The 10,567-nt window shown below is 36.7% G+C and overlaps 1 protein-coding gene across 1 annotated transcript; it reads left to right on the top strand.

Moving 5' to 3' along the window:
- Positions 1 to 11: 11 nt before the first annotated feature.
- On the top strand, positions 12 to 10,150 carry LOC140240601 (cell adhesion molecule 4-like). The gene is made up of 3 exons (XM_072320360.1): positions 12 to 54; positions 8,214 to 8,540; positions 9,813 to 10,150. Exons 1-3 carry the CDS (start codon positions 12 to 14, stop codon positions 10,148 to 10,150), a joined length of 708 nt encoding a protein of 235 aa, XP_072176461.1.
- Positions 10,151 to 10,567: the final 417 nt, after the last annotated feature.

Genomic DNA, 10,567 nt, shown 5'->3' on the forward strand with positions numbered 1-10,567 from the left:
ACTATTCGGACATGTCGGGACCGGCGCTCTTCCGGATAAGGGATTTGGCCAGATGTGGGAGACTCAGTGTTTAATACACGCAACTGTATACCCAATGGTAGCTACATGTATAATGTATTAATTTTGAGTGAACATGTCCCATCCTCGTCAGCTGGTCTGCGTTCAGAATTCTCTGATTATTTGCTCAATGAACGATCGTCTGTACCGTACCCTTTTTTGATAAAAAAAAAAAAAAAAATCTGTTCATGTTTCTGCGGTGATATGAGAGTAGTAAATATCTGAATGCATGCTATTTAGATGAAAATTAGATGTGAATGTATGTTAATAATGTTGGGAATGATATGTAATTCATTGGAGTTACTGTAGGAATTATGATTGAGTTTGAAATTACTTCTTTTCCCGTAATTATCACTTATCAGAATGAAAAAAAAAAAAAAATCAAGCCGAGATCGCATCCGGATAATAGAGATATCCGGAAAAGGGAGGCCGGATAGGAGAGGTCGGACTGTATATTTTTTTTTTTTTCGCCTGTACTGAGATTGAGCATAAAATAGTTTTTGCTTGAAAATCTAAGGATTGCAGCTGTTTTTCAAAGTGGCACGTCACTAAAGCACAGATTGGTTACAAATATACAGTTTTTTCATGTCTTTTGCCCATAATGGTTATACGTGTTGTGAAAATCGATAGGTCTGTTCACATTTTGTTTCATTTATTACAATAAGTAATTAGTAGGCCTAAATCCAATACCCTCAGTTGCGGTAGACTCTGTAGAAGATTAACACGAGTTTGTAAGATTGTAATTCATTCAGTTGAACACCTTTCTTAAATGAAAAAGGATTTGAGTAGTCACCTAATTATCGGTATTTTAATTTATTGTTGAAGACAAAAGCATATACGTATGATTCATAATACTATTATTATAGTCTATGTCAAGTTGGTCGGGTTCTTTCAGTGTATAATTCTGCTGCTACTAAGAACTACAGTTTGAATGTCTCTAATATGTAACGTGTCTGTTGGTATTTGAGAACATGACAATCATGATGACTTTGATTAAAGTCTACAAATTTTTAGGGTTGGAAATATGGTATTAAACCACCAAAAAACTTTTTGTTTTACTTTAAGCACTACTTTGAAACATGTAATGGATAATGTCAGATACATTTTACATTTCTGACTAAAATCACAATATTTCTCATGACAATAAAGGTTTGAAACTGCAATATTCATTTCAGACACAATATTTCTCATGACAATATAGGTTTGAAACTGCAATATTCATTTCAGACTTTTTATACAAGAAAACGCCAGACAGAGGAAAAGATGAAAGAGGAACAGCGTCAAAAAGCACAATACGAAAATTTATGTAACATTGACACGCAAATACAAAAGTGAAATTTAAAAAAAACTTTACGTATGCAATAAGTGATAGTTTTGTAAATTATATCCACGTTGAAATAGTGAAAGTTTCATTTTCAAAAGAATACAAATACGATTTTGACCACTTTGCTGCCATCAATTCACTTGAGAAATATAAATGGGGAAAAAACCCTCAATCTATGACGTTTATTTTACCATACGCTTCCAAATCCGGCATGATTGATAAGTTTTCGCAATGGACATGATGGATCGTAACGTTCGTGAATTATATCCCACATGCGGTTCATTACTGAATTTCAAAACTAACAAAATTCAAAAAAAAAAAATCTTATTGGAATGTCGTTTACCAGTAATTATTCCTAACCAGTCTGTAATCTTTTCACATGAAAAGATAATTTCAGTCAAGTCACTTCAATAAAGATTCAGCATAGATTATAAAATCAGGTGTTACCCTTTCAGTGAACATTATAAGCTATATTTAAAAAAAAAACTATGGTAAAACTTCAATATGTCTGCTCAATTCATAACCCCATACTCGCTTACGTGCGAAAGAATGGATTAGATCAAATTTCATTCAAATGGCAGTGAGGCTTGATATAAACCTTCTTTTTTGTGTGTGTCCAGCGTTACTATTCGATCCAAAGGAAATAAGACGGTTGTGACTCCATTCTCGTAAACCATGTTGTGCTCAAACTCATTCATTTGTTACTGCTATGATATTGCCCACCCAAATGTATGTACTAGGTGCTACCATGGACCTAATATACCATAGAATATTCACGGCAGTCATTCTCTGATGTAATGATCGTCACTGACACATGATTATGTGCATCTTAATGAGTACATTCAGATGTCTTGACAATAACGATTGTGTGATCATGCATCGTATCGTTTCCCTCATTTCAATCTTGTGTCGCTGATGTGCCTTTTTCTGACGGAAATGTTTTTGAATGAATACAGATGATGAGGAGCGGCAAAACCTGAGATCATGACAAATTTTGTGTCAAAAGATGGGCAATTGCTGATTCGCACATTTTCGCACCTGTTCTCTACCATTACCACCCCATTTTGCTCTGGAATAAGCTGCGGAAAAGTGAAATATTGAGATCATAAATGACAATCATTCTGCCAAAATGTTAACTTTCTTTTAAAATATTGCCTGCTTCTCCCAAGCGAAATTACTTGAGGCATGATTTCCTAACATACACCACAACTGCACAGTCACTTTACTTGATTTTTGTGAGTTATTTTCTTCTGCGCATATTGTTTTAGATGTCTCGAATCTCCGTCTTGTTATTCTCCCGGCTTACTGGCGGTGACGATCATGGGATCAAAGCAGTGAAGTATGCTTAAAATGTCTTTGTGGGGTTTTTGAGATGTACAGGTGCATGAATTAATTACGATACGATGAATGTCCTTGTATATAAGCCAGTTCGGAGTTAGCTCATGGGCACATTGGTCCGAATGACCTTTCTTTTTTCTCAGTCGGTTAAGGGGCTCTTCACTCGTTTTCAGAGCGACATAATGCATAAGCTTTACGAAGCGATTTATGGTATTCATCAATCCTGCTTAAACAAAGAATGAACTCGCATAGACCAGATGGCCAGGATGATCCGTCAATTAACATTTGGGAAAGCGTCCATTTCATTATCTTACATTGAATGTAAGAACAACCTCTTTCTATCGATATTGCCAAATACCACTTTTGCTGTCAGGTGGATGTGCTGGCAAGCAGCATTTATAAGGATTACATGAATAATCATTATACATAATAATACACCACAGACGCTTATCCCAGTGACTTAAAAAACCAACGTGCCTGTTGGTCCGAATGACCTTCTTTCTGCTCATGCGCAAAGTGGAACTCCGAACTGGCTTATTAGGTCCATGGTGCTACAAAAAAAAAAAAACATTTCCCACTTTTGATCCTTAATAGTTCGAAAACTACATATCAGATAACACTGTCATTGCTATGAGTACTGTGTAATAGCTTAATAGTGTACAATTTAGTTGGAGGTAATTTGAATATGAAAGCATGAAGTATTTTCATTAAATCCATGGTTTATTTTAAAGTTAAGTGCAAGACTTTGGTCAAATTTGAACATTCTGTACAAAGTTGAACTTTACGCAGGAATCAGTGGTGTGTATGTGAGTGTGTGCTTACAATGACCCTAAACAATAGACATGAATACCATAAATATCACCTTTTTCAGAGATCTTGCTGACTAGACCTCTGGTCTCTTGCTCCAAGACATATTAATAAGTTCTGATGGATTGCCCTGGACACTGCTGGTCTGATTACATGGTAAAGGTTAAAATGCATGCATATGAAAAAGAGTAAGCCTAATTATGTTTGCATGTGCTTGCATGCACAACATTTCAGGATGAATAAAGATTAGCTGTGATAGTGGAATTTCTCATTAATATGTAATAGGGCATTAAAACCCTAACCATTGTGTAGGACCATTGTCTGGGTGTCAACTACAACTACACACTCCCACACACACCAATAGTTTATTGACCCTTGTGCAAAGTTGGTACAGAGGGTTGAAAGTAGAGGAAAATCTGGACCCTAACTTAAAGGAAACCAAAACCCTAAGAGACATGTGTATTGAGTGAAAGCAGAAACATTAGTAGCACACATCAGTCGTTGAAAGCCTGAGGAAAATCGGAACCCGATGCAAAAGTTATGAATAAAAGTTTTGATGTTAGAACTGGATGAGGAGACTACTAGAGATTATGCCGTCATGTGGAGTGAAATTATGCACGAATTATAAGAGAGATGCAAGTACTGATTTGATAGTCAGTATTAATCATATACAAAGTGTCATCGTGGACTTTTATACAGTAAAGCCATGGTAAAGGCCCTGTTTGTAGTGACTACCTGTCCATTACAGCCATTTGACAGGTTGACTGTAGTAATGGTCAGTACAGACCAGGGCCGGCGGAACCGGAGGGGGGGGGGGGGCTCGGCACCCCCCCCCCCCCCGTTGTTTGCATCATACAAAGGAATACATAAGGTGTCACCACTTTCGGCCACCCCCCCCCCCTTTTTTTTTTTTTTTACCGCGCCCCGGAAGTGCTAAGTGGTTTTTTGTATTTTGTTTTTTTGGTTTTGGTTTTGGGGTTTGTTTGTTTTGTTTGTTTTGTTTTTTTTTTTTGCTTTACAGCTGAAGAAAACCCGGATGTGGAAGCGGAAGATGAGCTGAAGACCTTTATCTTTATATATATATATATGAAGGGTTTGTTTGCAAAAACCGATAAGTCCATATTTGCCGAATGGAGATATTTGCGATTAAAGGTCAAGAAAAATAAAGAGAATAATAAGAAAATTTGTGCTTCTTTTGACCATAACTTCCAAAATGTACCTTTATATGTAGTGACCAATATATCATTTAAAAGGTATTATTTTGTACTTTATTACAGAGACCGTACTTCAAAATTTTCAAAAATGGACTTATCGGTTTTTGCAAACAAACTCTTCATATATATATATATATATATATATATATATATATATATATATATATATGTATATATATTATATATATATATATATATATATATATATATATATATATATATTTATTTATGCTTTTTAACTCATGAAACCCGGAAGTGCCCCCCCCCCCAACTTCAGAAAACGTGGCGCCGGCACAATACATAAAAGAGCACTCAGTAGGAAGATAATGATGTCAGGAGTGAAATACAACATACCAGAGTTTGTTGTCACGCCTGTAGACATCATTATAATTTTTCGGTACATATACAAACGCCTGAAACAAATACATCCTCTTTACAGATGGAACGCATACCATTATTTGTTTTAAAGCTCTTGAATGCTAAGCAACAAATTATGAGATCAGTTGAGAGGGCTGCGACACCTCCTTCACCTGTACAACGCATGCTCTCTTTCAAACCACAATGCGACATTGGCTGTGCTGTGGAATATTCCTACACTATTATAAAACTGTAGTGCTTGCATTACCTATTAATGGAGCTTAATTGAATTCGGAAAAAATATCATAATCGAGAGCAGGAAGTGGTCACTGCCAAGAGACACGCAAAGACAATTATACAGCGCAGTCTTAGTATGCTTTGCTTACTTGAGACCACACAGTATTATGCAGACTGAGAAGATGAGGCGATGAGGCACCGTGAAGCTATCACTATGAAGACGAATAGGCTTATCTTGGCACTCTGTTTGTTCGTCTCTTTGATCTTATCCTGCGTCTCGGAAGGTAAAGGCCACTAACTGTCGATCATGTACATAATACGATATATAGATACCCATTTTTCCGTGTTAATGCCCTTAGAAACGTCAGTATTAAGCGCTATATAAATGTTATATCGTTATCATAATTGTTATTATTTCAGAAGCTATTTTCTCCTATGTTTTTGTTTCAGTTCGAGTGCGAGGTTTTGTATTGTTGACACGTGCTGACGTTTATCGATAGCCACACGCATTTCAGTATGTGTCTTTATTCCATAAAAAAAGACCGCCCATTCTAATCTGAATGAGTATAGCTATGCAATTTATGACATAATTGTATTGAATGAAAAAAAAAAAATCACTGAAAATAATTTTAAATTAAAGATAACTGATCTTTTTGATACTTTTTGATAGTAATCATCCTATTTGTCACTAGTCGTAATGGAAAAAAAAGAACAATAAGAATTTTATCTCTGTTAGAAGTAAAATAATCTCATATCTTTTGACTGTTTCATGTCCCTATAGAAAACGCTTTATACTTAATACTTATACCAGACTGTAGCGATAGGTGTGTTCTGTCAGAAAGCTTTTGTGACACACTAGTTTTTGCTTCATAACTTTCCTCCTTTTTGTATCGTTATTTGAGCGTAGAGATTTTGGGACTGCTTTCGTATAAATCCTCAAAATGTCTTACAAATTTAAAACAAAATTGCAAGAATATAGGAAACGAAACAACAAATCAAAACCCCAAGGGAAGAGGGAAGTAATGATGGATGATAATGGTGGAAATGTTAGATAGATATTAAAGCTGGTTAACACTGGAAAGTTCTGTACAATGTCATCAGTCACGCCAATTTCATACGATTTTTGTCTTCAGGAACGAGTGAGCTTACAATGTCAACTTTCGTCCAAGGACAAGGAGTCGAGGGATTTGATGTGGTCATTACTTGCACGTATCGTCCGCAGTCCATCAATACTGGGAAATTCTACCTGGGGTGGATTGTGGATAATGATGTCAACTTGGGAGGTTGCACGCAGGAAGACCATTCTATTGGAATACAATGTAACCCCCAAGAGAGGAACACTTCTAAGTACATATTCAAGGCCGACGGCGTATGCTGTGGGAATATTACCATAAAACGACTCACCAAAAACGATGAAAAGACTTACCGCTGCCAGGCAACCACCGAGGATGGCCTTGGATCTAGTGACACTAGTCTCACCATTATACATCCCCGTATGTTCACTGTTTCTTTATTATGTCATGGTTACCTTTTACCTGAAACAACATTACAGGGATGGTACAGTATTGGTGGAGATGAAAAGTGGGCTTTTAACTTTTTGCGAGATACCAAGAAAACACTTATGAAATAGTAATGAGCATACCATTTTAAGAGGAATTCAAAGTTTATTTGATGAAAATCGGGTTTGGCATGACTGAAACATGCAAAAACAAAGTAAAATAAAGCAATCGTAAAAAAGCGTGGGTCCCGCACTTATTAGAATCGCTCTGTTTTGGATATCTCAGCCATTTCAAAACCAATTTTCATCAAACAAACGTTGTTCTTTCATATTTCATAAGAGGTTTCTCATTATCCAAACAAAAATGTTAGAAACCTGAAATCAGGTCTGAACCAAAACTATACGATCCCTTTAAAGCGACATATTCCCATGATTACGATAATCAGTGGTGTTATTCGTGTAGCTGTGTAGGGAAGTGGAAGAGAACTCGCACCTCTCTGATCGGCATTATCCAGAAACATTAAAGGACGTTTAAGTTGCCTCTAAAGCCATTGTGTTCGAGGCATACCTTAACGCCCTTATCATTCTCACCCGATTTATTCAATTTGTGAAATAGCATGTAGTGAACAGTATGTTTACACTCTTATGATTTCTCTCTCTCGCCCCCCCCCCCCATCTCTTTCTATGCATCATAATCGTGTGTATTATATTGTATATCATATTAGATTTATGATATCATAATACACTGGTTATATTCATTTTCGTGGAAAGAAAATAGTTAAATGATAATACACTGTACTTTTTTCATTACTTAGTACCTCAGCATGCATATTGATAAATGTATAAGTAAAGACAGATATCTAGATATGACATGCATGTTGACACACATAACAATTATATTCACGTATATAATGCGTGTACTAATAATTATATCTGTAAACATTATTGCTCAGACAGATTTTATTCGACACTGACTATCTACATCACACAGATCTATTCCTACATAAAGCTGCCATGCGTCACTAATAGTTTTATAATGGGACAAGTGAAAAAGATTACTTGCATCCATGTTTGATTATGTATAGGATGCTTATGTATGCAAGATGAGATGCGTATGTATGTGTACATGTATACATATCACTATGATAAAAAAAAAAGTTGTATATGTGCACATGCATATGAATAGGTTACGTACTTGTACGTGTATATTGATAAGATTCATACAATTCCATAGGCCCTACTTACATATATCATTACCTATTCCTCTCAAATGTAATTTAGTTGATACTGTCTGACTGTTAGTTGTAATGTCAGATTTTGCATATTCTTTCGATTGTGCTTTTACTGGGTTTGTTGATGCTTTTTCCCCTTAAACGAGTAGGGCTGCCAGATACACATGAGTTGACTGGTACTAACAACCTTCAAGTTAACCAAACTCAGAACATCTCGTGCATTTCTGCGGGCAGCTACCCGGCCCCGACCTTCCGCTGGTACATTGATACCCGAGAAGTCACTGCTGACGCCGTAACCCTCCAACCCGAGACCGATGGGCAGGGTGGGCGTGGAGAGGTCGTTAACGCAACGAGTATTCTCACTTACAGGCCTTCGCGAGGGGACCACAGGAGAACCCTTGTGTGCAGCCTGAGTCTTCGCGTCTCGCCTTCAAACCTCACTGTTTTAAATTCTTCGGTCATCCTCGACATCCAGTGTGAGCTTGAATGCTTTTTTCTCAATTCTTTTTCAGAGAGAGGGGTCACTCAATATTTAAGTCGATATCTATATCTAGTTGAGAACCAGTGATATCACAGTCTTGCAAATTCATACCTTAAACTTATATAGGGGCCTTAATGAAGTCGCGATGTTATCTTCCATAATATTTATAATGTCAGTATGTAAGATAATCAAAATTAACAACTACGACCTCTTACTCACAATGGCCAACATAGTTATATCACAACACCCATACCATTGTTGATGGAATGGGGAAATTAATATCTGTTTTCATTAATAAACAAATTTGGGTTTCGATCAATTGGAGACTTGTAATTCAATTATATTTTCATTAATATATTATGTTTACGTTCAGTAAAAACATTTAAAACCGACCTGATTTGATCATCCAATGCCAAATCATAACAGAATATCACTTCATACTGTTCTGTTAACTTAAATTTGTTTAATAAATGAGTAAAACCGAATAAACAATTAAGTGGCTCTGTGGCTCATGTTCAAGTGTCCTAAGCGTTCTGTAACTTTCCCCATTGAAATGTGAATCTGAGTGAAAGTAAAAACCCTGTCACCTCGACGGAAACAGATTTACTACACTAAATTGCAACGATGGCATGTTTGTTCCTATAATTCATACACGTATTTAACTACGAAAACCGCACCATTGAACGAATGAGCTTGCCAACGATTCCCTTTCAGTGTTCGCACTACTTGATAATATGAAAGTCACGTCAGTTTCGAAATCTTCACTGTGCTTCTATTGCTTATTAGTCGCTTCACATGCAGGAAATGATATACATATTGATATAATAACCGATCTTTAGATCCTCGACGCAAATACTGAGGCGAATGTGCAGAACACCATTTTTGGTCTATATTTTTTGGTACCCTTTTATATAAGACGTTAACTGGAATGTTATATTCATGACGGAGCGTAATATTTTAACTGTTTTTTGTCGACGCATTAACTCATGTGAAAAAATACCGTTAGCACGCCTTTCATTGTTGCTTTTCAGAACTTCCCTTTCACGCAGCATACAGATAATCATTTGTGTGTGTGTGTGTGTGTGTGTGTGTTTGTGTGTGTTTGTGTGTGCAGTTTGGATGTCTGAGAACGGATGGTTAACAAACACACAAACAAACACACCCACAATACACAGATGACCTAATATGCCATACATATTGTACAAGAAATTCCTTTAGAAAAACAACCCTCATTTCATCCTTCCTATACCTCCGAACTCTCTCGTAGATCCAGCGATAATCTTTAGACCTAAAGCATCGACGAACTGGACCGGTGAGAGTTGTACTGCCTCCCTGTCGTGCTCATCCGACGCCAACCCACCAGTTAATCACTTCCGCTGGGTCAAGGTTGGGGCAGAACGCATCTCCAACTCAAGTCGAACTCTTCACGTCATTCATGCTCCTGGAGGATTGGATGACAACGAGAGAATCGGAACACTTCTCATCGATGACGTCCAGGCCTCCGACTACGTCTCGTATGAGTGCATAGCCTATGACGAGGACGGGGAGCAAAATTTGACGAGTGCAAAGCTATCTCTTCTGAAACCCAGTAAACGCAAAATATAAAATATGTTATTATAGAGGTGGGGAAGTTTTGAAGAATGTATTACTATCATTTTTTTTTTAACTTGTCTTAATCCAGAAGGGGAAATATCTGTGTTTTCGAAAACATAGTGAACAAGTCCATCGGGGTTGGTTTTATGCATGTTAATGGGAAGACGTAACGCATATACAAAAATCGGAGATTTCGTGCTTGACATTATCAATAATGGAGATATTGACTGGAATGGACAATGATCAAATGATCGCAATTGTCAAGTAATGTCAGGATATTTGTTATTGCACTTTACGCGAGACAGAATCATTGGTGTATCAATCTCAGCTATTAATTAATCTTTGAATGCTAGTTTTATTACGCTCTGCAAGGAGGAAATAACATAATTATTTGTTATTTACAGCAAATGTAGTAATTCTTCCTTCAAA

Source organism: Diadema setosum, chromosome 17 (genome assembly GCF_964275005.1).
Source record: "Diadema setosum chromosome 17, eeDiaSeto1, whole genome shotgun sequence".
NCBI lineage: Eukaryota > Metazoa > Echinodermata > Echinoidea > Diadematoida > Diadematidae > Diadema > Diadema setosum.

Coding starts and splice junctions, on each gene's coding strand:
- LOC140240601 (XM_072320360.1), top strand. CDS start 12: ATGTCGGGACCGGCGCTCTTCCGGATAAGGGATTTGGCCAGAT. Junction 55..8,213: donor GATAAGGGATTTGGCCAGAT/GTGGGAGACTCA, acceptor TTAAACGAGTAG/GGCTGCCAGATACACATGAG. Junction 8,541..9,812: donor GGTCATCCTCGACATCCAGT/GTGAGCTTGAAT, acceptor ACTCTCTCGTAG/ATCCAGCGATAATCTTTAGA.